Consider the following 19338-nt stretch of genomic DNA (forward strand, 5'->3'; position numbering starts at 1 on the left):
ACTTTCTCTAGCGCAGGAGCCTGGCCAGCACAAGCACAGGGGGGACTTTATTGCCCACCCCAGAGCACAGGGGCAGCAGCTATGGGGTCCCGCAGGAGTCCTGCCTCCTCCCTCTTCTGCAGGCAGCCACAGAAGGCACCCGTGGGTCCAGCACCCCTCGCACAGGGGGTCCCATCAAAGGAGCCCTTGGGTGAGCTCTTTGATTTTGTCCATGTTGTGGTCGACTGCCCCTGCCAGGAACTGCACCCAGTTCTCTTCCGACGGAGGGCAGACAAAGCTGGCGCTGGGGAGGGAGGAGAGAGGAAAGAGAGGGATGCAGGTGAGCGATGGGGGGCCACCCTGACAAGGCCCCCAGTCCCAGCGTCGAGGGCGATTGCGCTGCGGCAAAAGGCTGGCTATGTCTTTAAGACGGAAACAGTTTCCCCACCAGCTGTGCCCCTCTGCCCGCCCCCCCAGGCGGAAGTGGCAGAGCCAGAGGAGAGGCTGCCCTGCTCACCTGGTCAGTTCCAGCATCTTCTTTAGCACAGACGCCAACTTTGCAGCCTAGAAAGAAACAAGACGTCAAGCCCAGAGCCGCCGCTCCTGCAATTTCACCTTTTCTAGGAAAACCAAGAGTCCAGCAGGGGCAGGTGGCTTCTCGTCCGCTGGCCACAAGGTCCGGCAGGCAAGTGCGAGGCCTTCTTAAAAGGGCTTCTCCCTTTGGCACTCCCTGGCTGGCACCGTACGGCCCCTCGGACACAGCCTTGACCTTTCACCCCTGAACAGAGGAAAGGGCTGTCCCAACTCAGGGAGGAGGACCAGGTCGATCTCCCAGCAGCATCTCCACGTAGGGCTGGGGAAGAGACTCCCTGGCCAGACAGCGTGGGCACCCCTTGGACCACGGCTGCCTTTGCCGAGGGCAGAGAAGGGAAGGGGAGCCCAGCTTGGTAGAGGAGGAAGGGAAGGGTGATCTGCCACGGGGCATCCAAGGGGCAGGAGAGGCCCCCACAGCCCCAGGGGCAACTCTCCACTCGCACAGTCTTCTCTCCCGCAGGCCATCTTGGGGGTCCCAGGCCCCCCACCCTCATGAGATGAGGTGGGGAAATAGGATCTCCCAAAAGCTGCAGAGGACCAGAGGCTTCCCCTAAAAAGCTTCATTGTCCCAAATGGGCAACTCACATTCAGCCGCAGAGCCAGCTGGTTCACAGGGGGGTAGGTGCTCAGCACCAACTCGTCCACACTGCAGAATAAAACAGGAAGGGAGGAGGGGTCAGGGGAGGGTGCCTTGCCGTTTCCTGCCCCCCCGCCCCCAACCCAAAAGAGAGGCAGCCTGAGGAAGCACAGCATGCACTGGACTCAGCTGCAAGGCTCCCGGGCGCCCCCTTCCTCGGGCTCATGCAACCCTCTTGGGGGGGGGGGGGCTTTCCGAGGACAGAGTGGAGCAACCCTGCAGGGAGGGCGTTGGGACTGGTCTTGCTGCCCTGGCCCACCCCCTAGGCCACTGCAATCCCCCCAAGGCTCCCCCGGCTGCCTCACCTGGGGCTGACGTCTCCTGCAATGTCGGCCAGGTCGTCTAACTGCTCCACCTGCTCAGCCTTGTCACTCCTTCCGCGGCCTCTGACGGCCCCCTGGACCCTCTTCAGGCAAATCTTGGCGGCCTTCACCAGCCCCAGGCAGGGGCCAAGCAGCTGCCGGTCAGCCGCTGACCAGTAAGTGTCCCTGTTTGCCCGGGAGCCCAAGTCCTCATCCTCCAGGACATCACTGTACGGGTCTCCACCTTCAGTCTGCGCCTGAGCGAAAGGGACATGCCAGTCACACTCTCATCCCGCCCCCGCCCCCCCAGGCAGGGAAGCGGGTGGGCATCCACCGCCCCAGTCACGGGAATACCAGGGGGACCACCAAGCTGCCAACCTCCCCAGTTGGGCATTACAAGCAAGGAGGGAGGAAACAAGACTGATAGGATTGTGGAGTTGGAAGGGACTCCAGGTGTCATCTAGTCCAGCCCCCTGCCATGCTGCCTGGCAGCTCCCAATGCAGGCGGGGGGGGGGGCTAAGGGAAGTGGGGGAGGTGGAGGCAACCACAGTGCATATGGGGACTCCCAGGTCTGCAGCGCAAGAGGGAATCCAGTCAAAACCCTACTAGATCAAGGAACGCTGTTACACCTTGTGCCTTCTGCTTAATTATGCTCCCCCCCCCCAACTTTTAGCTATTATATCTCCTTCTGCATCTGAATGGGTTGAGAAAATTTGGACAGTAGTAGCCATGATCAAGCCAAGTTATTATAAAATAACACATATAAAGCAGTTTACCCCTTTCTCCCATAAACCTGTTATTCTGGAATAACAAGTTCAGTGCTAACGGCCAACCTCATGCTGCTTTCAACTTGCTGAGTATTTCTGTATGCTCCTTATCTTTGGCTTATTTTGTCAATTAATGAAATGTAAAAAGATCCCAAACCTCTATTAGGCCAAAGGCTCCCTCTGACAACCCTACATATCTCAGTAGAGCAGATTGACAGGAAAGCCAAGCCAGTTTTTCATGGCGGCTGCATATTAAGCTATTAAGAGGCCAGAGCAGAGCGGTGAAGCCCAGGGGTGGGGCTCTATCAGGGCAGCCCAGGCAAGGCAGGAGCCCTTATCCGGAGAGGCTGCCTCTAGTCTGTGTGGGGCGGCCGAATGCCCTTATCTGCCCCCAGAAGCCACACAGCAGAAGAGGCAGAGGGGAGATCGGCACATCCGGGGGGGGCAGTGCCAGGATTAAGTATGGGCTGAGCAGGCTGCATTATTGGGGGGAGGGGCTTGGCCTTTTGCCAAAATACTGGGTCCAGTAACGGGAAAGAATTAGGTCCTCCGTCAAGGGTCAAGATGGCTTTCACGAAAGGCACGAGCCCATTTACTCCCCCTGCACAAACACCCCCCCCCCCCAATTTCAGAAGACTTTACACTCTGGCAACCTGCATTCTGACCTGAGCCCACCGTGTGACGCAGCGTCTGAAAAGGCGAGTGCAATTTCAGGATACCTAAATGTTGTGCTTAAACCCATTGGTCTGATGCTTCAAACTTAGAGGCTTTCCAGTTGCAGAATAGGGATGGTGATAGCCTCTGCTCTCTTGCAAGTGAAGCCGGCGGGCAGCCCCCCCCCGGCAGCCCCCCTCCCTGCGCACCTGCTCCATCTCCTCCTGTGCGTCTTTGACAATCCCCAGAGCCTGGGTAATGGCCAGGGTCACAGCCGCCTGGTTATCTGTGGGGAGAGAAGAAGGGGAGGAGGAGCAAGGCAAGAAGGGGGAGCAGCCATGGCAGCGCCCAGGGTGGCGTCCCTCGCCCTGCCCCCCGGCTGCCCTGGGCTGCCCCCTGACTCACCTCGAGGCATCCTGAAAACTCGGCTGCAGGCCTCCCAGACCCCTCCCGTGGAGACAAGCTGCTCCTGCGAGAGGCTGCAAGGGAGAGCGGAGAAGCGTCAGGAGGGGGCCCCAGGCCCAGGGGGGCCTCCACTTTTGTGGCAGAGGAGGGTGCCCCACTCTCTGGGGAGAGACGTCCCACACCTCCTGCCTCCCCCCAGCATTCCCTGGGGAGGTGAGGGCGGGAAGCAGCAGCTCACCTCTGCAGGGGGGTCCGAAGGATGACGTCCATCAGCTGAATCATCCCCTCCACCACCTGCACCGTGGCATCGCGCACTGCTCTGCGCAGGGTGGTCCCTGCAGGGGGCAAAGAGAGCCCCGTCACCGCTGCCCTCCTCCAAGGTCTGCCACAGCCTCCTTGGCACTCACGCACAGAGACTGCAGGCAGCCCCCCCCCCCAAGACCTCGTATAGAAAGAATCTCAGGCTTCTGGTCGGAAGGGACCCCAAGGGTCATCCAGTCCAACCCCCTGCAATGCAGGAATCTCAGCTACAGAACCCGCGACATCCATCTCTGCTTCAAAGCCTCCAAGGAAGGTGAGTCTGAGCTGGATAGCTCAGCTACCTGGTGCTGATAAGGCCGAGGTCGCAGGTTCGATCCCCGTAAGGGACAGCTGCAGGGGTTGGACTGGATGACCCTCAGGGTCCCTTCCAACTCCACGATTCTATGGGAGACGGCTCCACTGCCCAACAGCTCTTCCTGTCAGAAAGGTCTTCTGAAGGCTGAGCTGGAATCTCCTTTCTTGTCAACGGAACCCACTGCTTTGGGTCCTGCCCTCCAGAGCCGGAGAACACCAGCCGGCTTCCTCTTACGTGGGGCAGCCCTTCAGAGAAGCCAAGACGCCTCCCCTGCTGTTGGGGGCCCCTTCCAACCCTACAATTCTTGGACTCTTCTTTTCTTGCCAGCACAAGGTGCAGGAGCCCAACCTAGTGCCTGCCCCCTGGCCTGCTCCTCCCACGCTGCCCCCCAGAGAACCCCCGGTCCCTGCCTCGCGGGGCCCCATCTTGCTCACCTTGGCCCTTGGGCAGCTGGTAATACACGGAGGCGGCTGCCAGGACAGCGCTGTGCACCCCTTCCGCCAGGCTCTCCTGCTCCTGCAAGGGGACAGCACCCAAAGCTTACCTGGCTCACAAGGCAGCTCCCCCCACCCCCACCCCGCAAAAAAGGCCCTGGGCTCAGACAACTAGGCTGGGCAGGATGGGGGGGGGGGAGGAGAGATCGGGGAGCATCGAGGCAGACTTATTGGAAGCCTGTGAAATTAAAGCCAAGAATGGATCTAATGAGAGAAGAAAGGCATTGCCAGCTGCTCCGGCGCCTGGAGCGTTGCACGCGCCCTCTGCCCGGGGGCAGGCAAGCCACCCACTGGGTGGGGTGAGCTGGGGCAGGGCCGCTGCATGGAGCCTGGACACCCCTGCCCCTCAGCTGCTGTTTGGGGCAGCCTGGAGCCTGCAGGTGCCTAAGCCCCCAAGTCACCCCCAGGAGAGACACATGGCTTGGGCATGCTGCAGGCCCCGCGGTGGGGCACCCAGTGTCCCCCCCCCCCGCCACGCCTTTGATTCCAGCAATACAGTGTTGTTCTGTTGGGCATTCATTTGGGGAATAAAAAACTATGTGCCATTTAGAAGACGTCTGAAGGCAGCCCTGTTTAGGAAGTTTTGAATGACTGATGTTTCAATGTATTTTTAACCTTCTGTTGGAAGCTGCCCAGAGTGTCTGGGGCAACCCAGTCAGATGGGCGAGGCGGAATAATAATAATAATCATATTGATAATAATAATAATAATAATAATAATAATAATAATAATTTTATATTCCCTGCGGCATTTTTAACTGTCAGGTTAATTCAGACTCCCCTAGCCCCATGCCATTTTGTCACGCCCCCCCCCTTAGTGATGACACCCGGGGCGGCCTGCACCCACCGCACCCCCTTCCTGCTGACACCCCCCCCCCGCAGAAAAATATTGCAGGGAATAAGCCGCGTGAGAGCTGCCCGGGATGGGAGGGGGAAAGAGGGACGGGGGGCTCCGCGAAGGCCCCTCACCCACCTGGAGGGAAGGCGGCGGGGGTCTCGAGAAGGCCAGGCTCAGCTTGGTGGCTTCCTGCGAGGCGGCCTGGAAGGCTTCCTCTGCGGAGAAGGGCAGGCGGGTGAGGCGGGGGGGGGGGAGTGTCGAGGGGAAAGGCCCCCCACTGGCCAAGGGGGGCAGCCCATCCCGGGGGGGTCCCTGCAGCCTCGCCCGCCCCCCCCCGCCCCGAGGGGTCTCCGCGAAGGCGGCACCTACCGAGGGCCTCCCAGAAGCGCCCGGCCTCGAAGCCTCCGGCGCCCTCCCGGCTCTCGCCGCCTGCAAGAGAAGCGTGCCTCTGAGCGCGTGCAGAGCGCCGCCAAGCCCCGCCCCCGCCCGCCCGCCCGCCCCGGAGGCCGCGCGCACCTCGCAGCTCGCCCAGCGCCGCGCTCAGGGCCTCCCGCACCCGACGCAGCGCCGCCGGAGACCCGGGAGCCTCGCCGGGAGACGCCGCCATCGCCCCAGCAGGCCGCGCCCAAGAGGAGCAGGCGCCGCACTTCCGGCTCCCCGGCGCCCGCCAGGCTGCGCGGCAGGCAGGAAGGCAACCGGTCGAGGATCTTGGCTCTTTCGAGGGACCTTTGCACCGAGGAAGGCTGGATCCTGGCAGCCCCGCCCCGCCTGGGAGTGATGCTGCCCCAGCCTCGCAGCCCCTCGCTCTGAAAAGTCAGGGAAGTTTGGACTGTCTGAGGGTTTACTGCATTTTTTATATTTTGTTGGAAGCCGCCCAGAGTGGCTGGGGGTGTGCATGTATGTATAATAATAATAATGATATTAATAAATGAATGTTCCCCCTGAGCCACGCGATGGAGCCAAGCCGGCCTTTCCTGGAAGCGGCGCCGGCTGCCGGGCTGCCTTCCGTGCGACCCCTCGCTCCTGCCCCGCACATGGCGGCTCCTACATCCCGCGGCAGGGAACCGGAGCTGTGGGTGAAGAAGCATCGCCACCGCAGCCCTCGACGCCGAGCGGCTCCACTTCCGGAAGTCTCTTCGCCGAGGCAGTTGCGGGAGGGGAGGGCGCATGCGCCGTCGCCTCCACGTGCGCCCGGCCGCGCAGAGCCCTTCGCTGCGCGCCTCTTTCCTTGGGATCCCTGCATTGCAGAGCGGGGAGCAGAGGCGCGGGCTGGGGTCCCTCCCAGCTCTACCCTTCTGTGCACGCGAAAGTATTGCTGGCCTGCCTTGTTCCCGCGAAATTGGAAGGGGGCGAGAGACCCCCCCCCCCCGAGCCTTGCCTCTCCACACCACCGGGCAAAGACACACAGTCTCCGCTGCGCATCATCAAACCATTCACTCACACAGGCATTTCCCTGCCTTCCACCCCTCGCGTCAAGAGAAAATGACAGCAACTTATCTGCAAAGGGAGCTCAGCTCAGGAGCCCGCGAGTCCCTGCCGAGCCCTAGGTCTCCAACAGAGGAAAACAGGGCAAGTGTCAATACCAAATGTAGCAATTCACGGATAAATGTTTCTGTGTACTGGCTCAGTGGGAAAGCTTTAGAAATTCACAAGAAATCACTCGTTGCATCAATCTTCTCAGTTCCAATGGTATTTAGGACCCAGGGAAGTGAGGTATTAGGGGAAGGGTGAGAGAGCCCACCATAATCCCCGAGATGTACAGTCACATCCGCAGGAGTCATGACTGGTGAAATCCTGCCCCAAGAATGTCAGACAGATAACCCATCTCAATCACACTGCCTACCTGCCCCACAGTGGGATGGAGTCCCATCAAGACAAAGGGGTGTATTTGACTTGACTCGGGGATCTGGAAACTGTAAATGCTTTCCTTTGTACTGTAATTGACAGGGGCATGCCTGGATCTCAGGTTCTACCTGAGACCACACTTTTTTTGTATTATGGGAAACTTTGGAATACGGATGTAACCCCTTGATCAAGGCTTCTGGCTGCTTTTTTGCTTCTATCTCCTGGCTGAAGTCTCTTGATACCTTTGGCATCATCCAGGACACAAGCCCTTTGCTGGCCCCCACAGAAGGGTGCCGTCCTCCCACAGAAAAGACACTCAGAAGCACAACGGGGGATCTGCTATGACAAATTTATTTGCAAGAGTAAAATCTGGCAGGCAGTGTTGTCCGGACAGGGGCGCCATGAGCAGAGTGTGGGGCCCTGCACTGCCCATTTCCGGCCCCTCCGACAACCCAGGGCGATTACGTTTCACAAAAGCAATATACTACTTGATTGTAAAAGCACTTTGACACTTGCCATCTTGCTTCTTTGGAAAAGACAGAGCAGGCGGGAAGCAGAATGTGGCTCCTGGAGCTGCAGGGCAGGTGAGGAGAGACAGCAAGGAGCAGCTTCCTGAGTTGCCTTTACCTGCTCATCTTACTGTTTGCTTCCTCTCACCCCCTGTTGTTGTGTTAAAAGCTCTGCAACTGTTTCGGTGAACCAAGTCCACCATGATAGGGTGCCCAAACGTGGTAAAAAATCAATACGTGATAAAAATATTAAAATATTTTATGGAAAGCAGCTCCCGTGAGGGGGGCCGGCCTCCTAGTGCAGGTAATTATTCACGTTCAAGCGGTTGGCCTCCTCGGACCAGGCAGCGTGGGTTGCCCCGTCCATCTCAGGGGCGAGCCGGTTGCTGGACTCCAGCGTGTGGCGCTCGCCCCCAATGGTCTCCCGGCATTCCGGGCAGCGGGTCGTCTCCATGGCCCCCCCGCACTCGCCAATGACGTAGAAGTGCCCATTGCGGCACTTGAACCAGTGCCCGCGGGTGGCTCCGCTGACGGCCGCCACAATCTGCTTCCTTTCCTCCTCGGAGATGCCCAGCCCGGCGACAGTGGGCAGAACGGCCTCCAGCTCCTTCAGCTTGGCCTTCGCCTCGCTCTCGGCCTCGGGGGTGAACCTGCCAGGCCCCTCCAGGACCTTCCGGGCTGCGCTGACCAGCTCCGCTGTGCCGGGGGCCCGGCTCACCTTCTCCCCAGCGGTGCTGCACCTCGCCAGGAGCTCCACCAGGTAGGTCATCCGCCGCAGTTCGGTGCGCAGCTCAGACACCTGCTGCCCGCTGAAGCTGTCGCGGGGCTGGTCTAGCCAGCCAGCCACCTCGGCCAGGCGCCTCCTCACGCCCTCCTGCTCCTGCTGCGCCAACTTTCCTACATTGGCCATCAAGCCTGCCACCTGCGCGTAGAAGCCAAAGAGGGTCTCCACCAGCCCCAGGGTGCTGGCGGAGAGGGAGTCGTCCTCCAGCCTCTCCCTCAGCTGCTTGTGCTGCCTGGTCAGGTGGCGCCTCAGGGTGGTCTCCTGCTGGAGCACCCTTATCAGCTGGAGGGCACCCGAGGCGATCTCCGCCGAGCTGCCCTGCATGCGCCCCTTCACCACCTCCACCTCTGCCAGGCTCCTCTTCACCAGCGTGCCGTAGCGCAGGCTCTTCCGGACGGGCGTCTGGCAGCTGGGGCACACCTTCAGCCGGACAGCCCCTTCCTCTTCCTCCTCATCGCCATCCATGTAGCGGTCGAGTCCCAGCGCACTGAAGATGTGCCCACAGTCCTCCAGCTGCACAAAGCGGGCGTCCGGCTCATCCTCGCAGCCAAAGAAGATCTGTGTCAGCTCCTCCGCGTCACAGGTCAGGCACTTCTGCGGGCAGGGCTCCCCACAAAGCCCGGCACAAGGGTGCCCGCAAGGGAGGCGCTTGGGGCAGGGCACGTCGCAGCGCGGCCGGTCACAGGGCTCGGAGCACAGGCGCCCGCACTGGTGGTGCTGGCAGCGCCACTCGCAGGGCTCCATGCAGGGCGAGCAGGGTGCCCCACACTGCTTGGGGCAGCGGCTATGGACACAGCGGTTCTGGCAGGGCTGGCGGCACGGGGGGCAGTCCCTGGTGCAGGGCTGGCGGCACTGGTGGCCGCAAACCAGCGGGCGCTTGCAGGGGCTCCGGCACGGCTGGTGGAAGCGGCCCCCGAAGCAAGCGTGGCACGAGCCTGGACAAGGATGCCCACACTCCAGGACGCTGTCGCACTTCGTCTTGCAGCGGATGGGACGCCCGTATGCCATCTCTGACGCTGCTGAACATGGCACCTCCTGGCTGTGCCCACATGGCAGCGTCGCCAGGACCAGCTCTGGGCAGCGCCTCTCGCACTGCTGGCCGCAGGTGAGCTGGCAGGCATGCCCGCACTCCAGGGTTTTCCCGCAGGGCTCCTTGCAGCAGAAATCCTCGGCGGCCATTGAGCAGGGGACCTGTTGCTGGTGTCCGCACCTGGGCACCGTCTTGGGCACCTTCACCTGGCACTTCCCGCAGGGCTCACAGCACAGCCAGGGACAGCGGTGCCCGTTGTCACACAGCACCTTCTGGCAGGGCTTCAAGCAGCGGAGCTCCTTGTGCTGCGGGTCATAGGGGTGGCACGCCCGGGGGCAGACGTGGCCGCAGCCCAGGCGGGTGTCACAAGGGACGCTGCAGCCCCCCTCGGGCACCTGGCGGAAGTCCTCTGCCCGCACCACGTCCGTCTTGGTCTGCGGGTGGTTCTGGCAGGCCAGGCGCAGTGCCCGGCCCACATGGCCCTTCTCGCGCAGAGTGTGCAGGATCCTGCTCCAGAGAGGCACCTGGCTGAGCATGCCCATGTTGCCCACACAGTAGAGGCCCTTTTTGGCACGGGAAAGGGCCACGCAGATGCGGTTGGGGATCTGCAGGAAGCCCACCCGCCCCGCCAGGTTGCTGCGCACCAGGGAGAGCAGGATGATGTCGTTCTCCTCCCCCTGGTACTTGTCCACCACGTGGACCTTGACGCCCTGGAACTCCTTGGCCGGCAGCAAGCGGCGTAGGCAAAAGAGCTGCCCCGTGTAGGTGGTGAGGATGCTGATCTGGGAGGGCTGGTAGCCCTGGCGCAGCAGGTAGCGGCACAGCTCCACCACAAACTGGGCCTCGTGCTGGTTCTGGTGGCTGCGGCCCTCCTGGATCTCCTGCTCAAGGACGCTGTGCTCCACGAAGAAAAGGTTGGAGGAGACGCCCTGAGCAGAGGAGAGGAGAGGAGAGGAGAGGAGAGGAGGCTGCTGAGCTGGCAAGGCAGAGTCTCCTGGCCAAAGGCTGCCAGCCAGCCAGCCAGGCGGAGGCGAGGGGAGGGGAGAGATGCTCACCTTGATGTTCTCGTAGCGGAGCACCGAGGGATGGTTCTCCAGGTCCTGGTAGATGTGCGGGGTGAGCAGCTGGGCGATCTCTGGCCTCATGCGGTGCTGCAAAAAGGGCAAGCCGAGGGAGAGGTGAGGGAGAGAGAGGGGAAGGCAGCTGCCCTCACGAAAAGAGGTCTGAGGGGGTCTGCTTCAAGGTCTGAGGGGGGAACCACGTCTGGCTGCCTCTGGGCCGCCCACCCTTGAGGAGAGTAGCCAGGGGCTGGGCTCTCCCCAGCCAGGCAGGAAAGGCTCCCAGCTAATCTCCCCTCTTTCCTCGCTTGTGCGTGAAAGAGAGAAGCCCCCATTTGGAGGCTGCCAATGCTCCCCAATCCCAGCTCCTGTCACCCCCCCAAGGGGAGCCCGTGCTCTTGCACCAGATCCCGACTTTGTGGGTTTCCCTTTGGAGATCTGCTGGGCCTCTCGGAGAAGAGGCCGCTGGACTGGCTGAGCCCCCTTTGGCCTGATCCAGCAGCCTCCACAGAGCGAGCGAGGGGAGGGGGCCGGGGGGGGGGGGCCCTGCTTGTGCCTCACCTGGAAAGCGAGGCGGACGAAGGGAAGGCCGACCTTCACCAGCCGCTCAAAGAGAGAAACCTCCAGGTGGAAGTTCCTGGCCAGGTCGTAGACGTTGGCGCTGGGGCGCAGCTGCAAGGAAAGAAGGAAGATGGAGCCCGTGGGGTGGGGGGCGGGGGAGAAGGGGTGGGGCCCAAGGCCAGCAGACCCTGCCCCTCATCTGGCCCACCCACCCACCTACCTGCTGGTGGTCTCCAATGAGGATGAGGTGCTGGCAGGCCCTGCTCAGCGTGGTGATGACGTGGGCCTCAAGGACTTCGGCCGCCTCTTCCACAATGACCACGCGAGGGGCCACCTGCTGCAGGACCTGGCGGTACCGAGCGGCTCCTGGGGTGAGACGGGGGGGGGGTGAGGGGATGCCCTGATCTCTGCCCCCTCTGCCTCTAAGCCAGGCCGCCAGGCTTCTGCCTCCCAGGCCCCCCTCCAATTGGAGGAAGTGTGAGGGCAATGGCAGCAACTACCAAGAGTAAGGCCCACGGGCAGCACTGCAGGCGTGTTGTGTTGCAGCTGGACAAGGAAGCAGGTGAGAGAGGCTCCTCTTCTCTCTCCCCCCCCATCACAGGTGGACCCCCAGGGTGTGGGGGGCAGCTTGCTACACAGCCTCCTCCTCACCTGTGGTCGTCATGCCCACGATCTGGGCTGTCCTGAAGACACAGAGGTCCTGGTGCTGGCGAAGCTCAGCCAGCCTGTCGGCTGCCGCCTGGTACTTCTGTTTGTGCTGCAGCATCTCGCGCTGGATCTCAGCTTGGTGCTTCTGCAACCAGTACCTGTGCGGCACAAAGATCAGGTTCTGCCCTTAGGCAGGAAGAACCAGGGGCACCAACATAGGAGGGGGGACACCTGGCATACTAGTGGCACGTGTGAAAAGGATCGCAAGCTGAACACGAGTCAACTGTGTGATGGAGCAGCAAAAAAGGTGAATCCACAGAAGGCTCATGTCCAGATCAAGGGAAGAAGTCATGTTCCCACTCTAGGCTGCCTTGGTCGGACCACACCTGCAATGCTGTGTCCAATTCTGGGCACCACAATGTTAACAGGATGATCAAGGGTCAGTAAACCAAGCCTTATGAGGAACTGGAACAGAGGAGGCTGAGAGGAGATATGAGACCCTTCTTCAAATATCTCAAGGACTGAGAAGAGGGAGCAAGCTTATTTTCTGCTGCTCCGGTGGGTAGGACTTGAACCTGTGGCTTCAAGTTGCAAGAAATGAGACTCTGACTCAACATCAGGAATAAACTTCTGAGCATAAGAGCTGTTGACATTGGAATGGTCTCCTCGAGAGGTGGTAGACTCTCCATCCTTGGAGGTTTTTAAGCAGAGGAGGTGTAGGGGGGTGAGCATGGGCGCCAGAGGCCCCTGCAGCAGAAATTACCTGTAGAGCTTCCAGCGGGAGCTGAGGTTCAGCTGCCACACATCCAGGACGGTCTCAGCCTCCTCTTTGGTCATCGCCTGCCATTTTTTCAGTTCCGCCTTTGCTTGTCGCTTCATCTTCTTCTTCCGGCCCGGCTGCAGCTGCAGAGAGAACCCCAAGTGGGCAGGTGAGGAGGAGACCGGGGCAACCCCCGTCCTGCCCGCCTCAGGGGCAGCGACAACAGAGCTTTCTCCCCCTCCAATGCAACGCACTGTGCCCCCCAATACCTGAAACCCAGCGTTATCTGCCCCATGTGGGGCTCTCTGCTCCCCCTTCTCCTCATCATCCAACCGCATGGCCAGAAACAGGTCGTCCAGGTTCTGCCTGGGGGGTTTCCTCCTCCGCAGCCGCCCGTCCTCATCGTGGTCCAGCAGCCGCTCGCGCTGAATCAAGTCTGCCTCCTCCACGACCTGCAGCAGCTCTGGCTCTGCCTGTGGGCCTTCCCCCGCCTCCTGGTCTTCCTCAACGCCTGAAGGGCCACACAGAGACCGGTAGGGGGCGGCAGAGAGTGGGCAGGCCCCAGGCTCCTTCCGTGTCTCGAACTCGCCACCTCATCCTTGTCCCACCCAGAAGCTGCCCAAAGGAAAGCCCCTTACCTGCATTTTCTGGCCATCCTGGATCGGCCATGTTTTCAACCGGCGTGACGCCAAGTCCCAGCCACTCCAGGATCAGAGAGTGCTTTGGATCCATCCAGTCCTCTTCCTGGAGCAAGAAGGAGCAGCTCAGACCGGCTCAGCGGTGGGTGGGCAGGTGCCACAGTCCCAGGGACCCCAAGACAGGAAGGCAAGCAGGAGCCGGGGGCCACGAGAGGGGCGGGGGCAGGCGGGGAACCCAGAGAGCCAGGGGGTATCTCTGCAGCAGGAGGTTCTTCTGGGAAAATCTCCCTCCAGGGCGATGAGTCTTTCATGGGTGCTGACAGTTTAGTGTGGCAGCACCTGCCCTTGGGAACTCCCTGCCCCTTGACATCAATCAGACGCTGCCACTTTGCTCTTTTTGGTGCCTGCTGAAAACTTCCTTTTTAGACAAGCCTAACTTCGATGGTTAGAAACTTTCAACATTCTGAATTTTTATGGATTGTTTCTTTGTATATAAACACACACACAAATTTCAAGCAGGTGCATCTATCGATTTCATGAAATAAATAGATAGATAGATAGATGATAGATAGATAGATAGATAGATAGATGGGGTGGTTTCTTCCACAACTGGAGTCCCCATCAACCCCCCCCCCTTTTGAGGGAGGGATTCCTCCTCGTCAGAGCAGCCAAACTGCTCACACTCTCGCCCAAGACTTTGGCCCCTGCTCTGCTGCTTCCAGCTGAGGGGCTGGAGGAGCCCTTGAGGAGTTGGGGGGCTCCCCCTCTGCTCTCCCAGGGGCACTTGGTCCCTAAGACAGAGATCCTGGTGGGGTGTCTTCTTGCAGGGCCGCCTTCTGATGCCCCCCCTGATGCGCCCCTCCTGCTCCTTACCAGGCCCCTCACGAGGCTCTCCCAGTGCCGGCTGGTAATGCAGCTCCGCAGGTGCTTCTCGTGCAGAATCCCGTGCAGCCCGCACTCCAGCTGAGCCGCCCCTCGGCTGAGTTCGAACTCGGCCTCCCGCATCTCGCAGGTGATCTGCCCTCAGGAAAAAGAGGCCAGGTCAGCCCCTCCAGCGGACAAAGCCCAGCAAGGGATCAAGACCCAGCAGAGGACAGCTGGGGGCGCCTGGCCGGGCAGCTCCGCTCCCTGCCCCTTCTCTGCTTTCGCCTGCAACTGCTCTCCCCCCAAGGGCACCCTGCTCAGCCCCTCTGCTCCGCCCAACCTCCAGCTCTGGCCCTGGTCTGCGGAGGCAGCGTGGAGCTCCCTTTCAGCAACAAGGCAGCATTTCCACAGGTGCTGCGCTCCAGTGACAAAGCAGCCCTCAGCTCTGGCAATGGCCTGAGCATCCAAGGTGAAGAGATGTCCGGCTGTGTAACAGACTCCCCCAGAAGGTGGGGGGGACGGTCTCTCCTTCCTTGGAGGTATTTAAACAGAGGCTGGGTGGCCATACGGGAGGGCTTCCTGGGCTGCGATTTCTGTGTTGCAGGGGTTGACTAAATGACTCTTGGGGGTCCCTCCACTTCCCTGTGCTTTGCTGATCTGGCTGTTCTCCTGGGCAAAGTCCCAGCAACCCCCCCCCCCACGACGACACCCTCCAAACCAGCCCCCCCTCCTCGCACGTACATCACTGTAGGACCACCGGAGGTGGCCAGGCAAGCCTCTCCAGAAGTCGCTTCTGCCTCGCAGCTGCTGCAGGGTGAACGGCTTCAACTTCTCACTGTTGCTCCTGCCACCAACCCGCACGATGCCCGTCGGATGGAACGCCTGGATTCCTGGGGGGGGGGGGGGAGAGACGTAAAAGTCAAGGTGGGATACCTAAGCAGGGGACCCACACCCTCCCGCCACTGCCAAGGCAATGGGCAGCCATCCGTACAGCGACCCTCTCCCCGCAAAGGCGTCTCAGTAATTCCTGCAATGCAGAGGGTTGGACTGGATGACCCTTGAGGGTCCCTTCCAATTCTGCCAATCTCTATTCTCTCCTCTCCCCCCTGCCCAGGGCAGGCAGACCCCCCACCTTCCAGGAACTGGTCCAGGGCATGGTTGGTGTAGCAGACCACAAGGATGGGGGTCTCTCCACGGGCAGCCTGGTTTTTCAGCAGGACTTCCATGATCTTCAGCCCAACGTAGGTCTTGCCTGTGGGAAAAGCCCTGTCAAAGCAGGAAGCTCCATCTGCCAACCCCCAGCGGGCATCAGAGGCCCCCCCCCCGCAGCCTCAGCCCTTCCCACCACCACCAAGAAAGGCTAGCAGCCGGGGGTGTCACGAGCCGCACTCCCCGTGCCACAGCCAACTCACTGCCATTCCAAGCAGGATCTGCAGGCAAGCAGCACCCTCCGGCCTTGGCTCGGGTTCAAACCCCATGAGGCAAAGGAAGACACCCGATGCCAGAGTGATGGGGGGGGTCGTCAGAAAAGTGGACCTTGTGGGGTGTCAGGATCCAGCCAGCTGGCCGGCTCCACTTCACACCCACCCGTTTCAGGCAGAAATCTGAGCCTCCATCTGGAGAAGCATGGTGGTACAGTGGTTAGAGCATTAGACAAGGACCTGGGAGAGACCAGCCTTGCAGTTAACTTAGTGTGCCTCTTGGCCTAGCCTACCTCACAGGGTTGGTGTGCGGATAAAAGAGAAAGGAGAATTCTGCATGCTGCACCCTGAGCTCCTTGGAGGAAATTGTCAGTATTTTTCACAGCTGCTATTGCAAAGGATCACAAGACCGGATGATTTCATTTGTTATGAATGTGCGAATGGAAATCAGGCTGATAAACTTCCGCTTTGTTCTTTCTATCTCCAACAGAGAGGATGTGTGAGGAAGCTGCTTTTATTTCTTTGCCATAAATAAAGATGCTTGATGCTACAATTCCACCACAGCTCTGCTTTTGCTGACTCTGCTAACGTGTGCACATATCTTTGGGATGTGTGTCGAAGTTTATATGGGACTCTGCCCTCAAGGGATGGAAATGTGATAAATACATACAGTTTCCGGCCCTGGAGAGATCCTGGAACTCCTCTGTGGCGAAAGGCTCCCCCTCCCAACCCCACTTCCTGCAACAGACACCTCTTCCTCGGAGGAAGGATGGGACGCCCGCCCGACTCACCTGTCCCCGGAGGCCCCTGGATGATGGCCAGCTCCTTGGTCAGGGCGAGTTTCAGGGCTTGCAGCTGGGACTCATCCAGACCCACGGCTTCCTGGGTGGGCCACTGGGAGGCATCCAGCACGTCCACACGGCCCTCAGGGGCTCCTTCCGCCCCAGCAGGGGGAGGCTTGGCCATCAGGCACCTGAGGTCGTAAAGGCTGCTTCCCGGCTCCGTCCGCAGGTACGCCGGCTCCCTCACCTGGGCCTCGCAGTGGACAATGTGCCTCTGGAAGGGGACGTCTTCCTCCCGCAGCTCCTGCAGCCCCTGCAGGACGTGTCGGTAGGCCTCGAAGTAGGCGGTGGTCTCCACCATGACGAAGGAGTCGGAGGGCTGGACCTCGGCCAGCAGGGCCTGGCTGTGGGCGGCGAAGGAGAGGTGGACAAAGCCCTTGCGCAGCTCCTGGGGCTCCCGGTCGGAGACCGTGGCAAAGAGGAAGGTCTCAAAGTTGTCCCTGGACAGGCAGACCAGGGAGCCGTACAGCAGGCGCTTGGAGTTCTCCCACCGGACGGCGCCCAGCGGCGTGGAATCAAAGTGCACCTTGTAGTCAATGCCGGTTCGGGAGCAGAGCGGAGCCAGGATCCGGGCGTCCAGGTACACGCGGATGTCGTCAAACCTCCTCCTGCCCGGGCCGGCATCCTCAAAGCTCTGGAGGAACTGGAGGATCCCCTCCCTCAGCGGCCGGACAAAGTCCTCCCTCAGGAGGCGAAAGTGGGTGTCCAGGTAAATGGCGGGGCTCTCGTAGGGCTGGCTGATGAGGTTGGGGCGCAGGAAGGGCTTCTGGCCACGGTTCACCTCCTCGTAGGTGGGGTAGATGGACATGGCGCGGTACTCCCCTTCCTCACCGGGGGCGGTGGGCTGGAGGAGGGTGCAGCTGTCCACCCGCAAGGTGCCCTCGCGCCGCCGCTCCTGGAGGTGCTGGATGAAGCCCTGCAGCTTCTCCAGACTCTGGTCCAGCTCCTCCGGGAAGTCCACCCCCAGGGCCCGGAGGCCGTTGACGGAGCCCGGCAGGACCGACATCAGCAGGGCCACGTTCTGGAGGGAGCTGGCCGGGAAGATGCTGACCAGCTCCCGGACCAGCGCCACCACGCTGGCAATGTGCTGGGGGCACTGGTGCCGCACCTCCGGCCGGGCCTCCGTCAGCATGTTGGCCAGGTACTGGGGCAGGCAGACCCGGAGGAAGGAGGACTCCTTCACCGTCTCCAGCAGCCGCTGAATGCTCTGGCGGTCCATGCGGGAGAGGCAGGCCTTGCGGAGAACCTGGCACAGCAGCTGTACCAAGTCCGGCCTCATGGCAACTGGGGAGAGCGCCTCCCGCAGGCGGGGGCTGGAAGCCAGCGTGATGGCCACCTCCGAAGGGTCCTTCTCGAGGAGTTCACGGAGGAAGCGGGTGCCGATCATTGGGCCGCGCTGCTGCGGAGCGCCTCCTGGCCCTGCGTGGGGCCGCTGGGTGGGGTCAGCGTTTGGGGCCCCCTCTCTTTGCCTTCCTGGGCCATCCCTGGCCGGCCCTCCCTGGTTCTGTCCCCCAGCCCTCCGCTCCTCCCTGGGCTCAGCCCCAGGCCAGACGCCCCCTCTGCGAGGGAAACGGTTCCCCTCTGCCCCTGGCCGCCTGGGTGCCCCCTCAGCCAGCCTGCTGGGGTTGCGCGCCCCGTCCTGGTGGGGGGTCCGGCCAGAGCCAGCCCTCCGCTCCGCAGCTCTGCCAGGGCCCCCCTCACGCTGCCCACTTGCGTTCTGCTGGGAGGCTCCTCCATCTTGAGGCTCTGCAGAAGGAAAAGAGGGGAGTTAGAGAGTCTCTGGGCAGAAGCCCAAGCTGCGCTTCGCCCGGGTGCTGCCCCCTTTTGCCCCCCCATCAGGGGATAACTTTGGCTTCGCCCCTCCAAAGTTAGGCAGGGGCTGAATTCTCCACCCAGCGGCAGCATCCAGAGGGATCTGGGAGGGAACTGGGCGGCTCCCTCCTCCTCCTCCCATTTGGCGGCTCCTCCCCCAGAAACGATGGGGGGGGGCGGAGAGCCGGGCCGGGCGGGGTCGCCCAACCTCCCGTTGCCAAGAGCCGGAGCCGCAGGACGGGGTTTCCCCGGCGGGAAGGGGACGCTGGACCAGATCCAGCCGCCAAAGCTGAAGCAATTGCTCGGCTCCTTTTTTCGCTTTCTCATCCCGGTGCAGCAGAAGGGAGAAGACCGGTGCTCTCCGCTCACGCCGAACCTGCCGAAGCGGAGACGCCTCCCCCCCCCCCCCGCCAGCCCGTGGTCCCCCTGCGAGGCGCAGAAGCCCCTCTTTGGACTCCGGAGCGGGGTGGACCCTCCGCCATCCGTCAGGGATCCTCCGAGTCCTGCATTGCGGGGGTTGAGCTAGATGACCCCTGGGGACCCCTCCCTCTTCCCAGTTCGAGGATCCTCCCGCTGGTCTGGCGAGAAGCGCAGGCTTTGAGCGGAGCCTCCGCCCCCGGTTCCGGAAAGCTGCGCTTCTCCTCCGCTCTGGCCCGGCCAGCCGCTTTCAATGTACAGTGGGACCTCGGGTTAAGGGCTTAATTCGTTCCGGAGGTCCGTACTTAACCTGAAACTGTTCTTAACCTGAAGCACCACTTTAGTTAATGGGGCTTCCTGCTGCTGCCGCCCCGCCGGAGCACGATTTCTGTTATCCTGAAGCAAAGTTCTTAACCTGAAGCACTATTTCTGGCTTAGTGGAGTCTGTAACCTGAAGCGTCTGTCACCCGAGGTACCACTGTATTTTTAATCTTTTGTTGGAAGCCGCCCAGAGTGGCTGGGGAATCCCAGCCGGATGGGCGGGGTAGAAATAATAAATTATTATTCTTATAATTCTTCTTCTTATTATTATTAAATTGTGGCTGTCACCTCTGCCTCCCGCTCCTCCTCCTCCGCCTCTTCGCGGCCGCCGCGGCTGCCCCCTTCCTCGCCCGCGCCCCTCCATGGCTCGGCTCCGCTCCGCGCTCCGTCCCGTCGAGGCGCCTCCGGGCTCTGCGCCCCCCCCCCTCCGCCGCCACCGGCTTTTCGGCTCACTTTCGACTTTCGCTTTCCCCTTCCCGGCTGGCTCCGCCCCCCTTTCGCTTTCGCTTCTCCCCCCCCCCCACTAGAGGCGCGCTTCCCGC

General features: G+C 61.4%; 2 protein-coding genes and 1 long non-coding RNA gene across 4 annotated transcripts in view; all 3 read right to left on the minus strand.

Annotated features, from left to right (window-relative positions):
* The window catches only part of LOC310847242, a 107014-nt gene that overhangs the window by 86255 nt on the left and 1421 nt on the right, over nucleotides 1–19338 (minus strand). The gene's annotated exons all lie outside the window — the stretch shown is intronic.
* CCNDBP1 (cyclin D1 binding protein 1) lies at nucleotides 3–5997 on the minus strand. 2 transcript variants are annotated; one of them, XM_083744638.1, is made up of 11 exons: nucleotides 5803–5974; nucleotides 5656–5715; nucleotides 5422–5501; nucleotides 4390–4471; nucleotides 3578–3674; nucleotides 3340–3413; nucleotides 3144–3220; nucleotides 1516–1769; nucleotides 1159–1219; nucleotides 497–543; nucleotides 3–283 (listed from the first exon to the last, which is right to left on the minus strand). In XM_083744638.1, exons 1-11 carry the CDS (start codon nucleotides 5891–5893, stop codon nucleotides 175–177), a joined length of 1032 nt encoding a protein of 343 aa, XP_083600764.1. In that variant the 5' UTR covers nucleotides 5894–5974; the 3' UTR covers nucleotides 3–174. The 2 variants fall into 2 exon arrangements, with proteins under 2 accessions (XP_083600764.1, XP_083600765.1); XM_083744639.1 differs by lacking the exon at nucleotides 5656–5715 and having other exon boundaries at nucleotides 5803–5997.
* Nucleotides 7467–19278, minus strand: ZNFX1 (zinc finger NFX1-type containing 1). The gene is made up of 13 exons (XM_083744091.1): nucleotides 19085–19278; nucleotides 16196–17992; nucleotides 15116–15235; nucleotides 14725–14873; nucleotides 13993–14136; nucleotides 13120–13225; nucleotides 12751–12992; nucleotides 12485–12624; nucleotides 11725–11879; nucleotides 11294–11439; nucleotides 11074–11184; nucleotides 10510–10605; nucleotides 7467–10383 (listed from the first exon to the last, which is right to left on the minus strand). Exons 1-13 carry the CDS (start codon nucleotides 19158–19160, stop codon nucleotides 7936–7938), a joined length of 5730 nt encoding a protein of 1909 aa, XP_083600217.1. The 5' UTR covers nucleotides 19161–19278; the 3' UTR covers nucleotides 7467–7935.

This window comes from Podarcis gaigeae, assembly GCF_964106915.1.
Source record: "Podarcis gaigeae genome assembly, chromosome: 6".
NCBI classification, from domain to species: domain Eukaryota; kingdom Metazoa; phylum Chordata; class Lepidosauria; order Squamata; family Lacertidae; genus Podarcis; species Podarcis gaigeae.

Bases quoted from the DNA above. Each gene is read 5' to 3' on its own strand.
- ZNFX1 (XM_083744091.1), bottom strand. From the start codon at position 19,160: ATGGAGGGGCGCGGGCGAGGAAGGGGGCAGCCGCGGCGGCCGCGAAGA. The intron at 12,993-13,119 runs GTAAGGGGCTTT...GTGGCCCTTCAG, and splicing joins AGGATGGCCAGAAAATGCAG to GCGTTGAGGAAGACCAGGAG. The intron at 11,440-11,724 runs GTGAGGAGGAGG...GTCTCACCCCAG, and splicing joins CGTGGGCATGACGACCACAG to GAGCCGCTCGGTACCGCCAG.
- CCNDBP1 (XM_083744638.1), bottom strand. From the start codon at position 5,893: ATGGCGGCGTCTCCCGGCGAGGCTCCCGGGTCTCCGGCGGCGCTGCGT. The intron at 1,220-1,515 runs GTGAGGCAGCCG...TTTATTCTGCAG, and splicing joins GCAGGAGACGTCAGCCCCAG to TGTGGACGAGTTGGTGCTGA. The intron at 284-496 runs GTGAGCAGGGCA...CTCCCTCCCCAG, and splicing joins AAGATGCTGGAACTGACCAG to CGCCAGCTTTGTCTGCCCTC.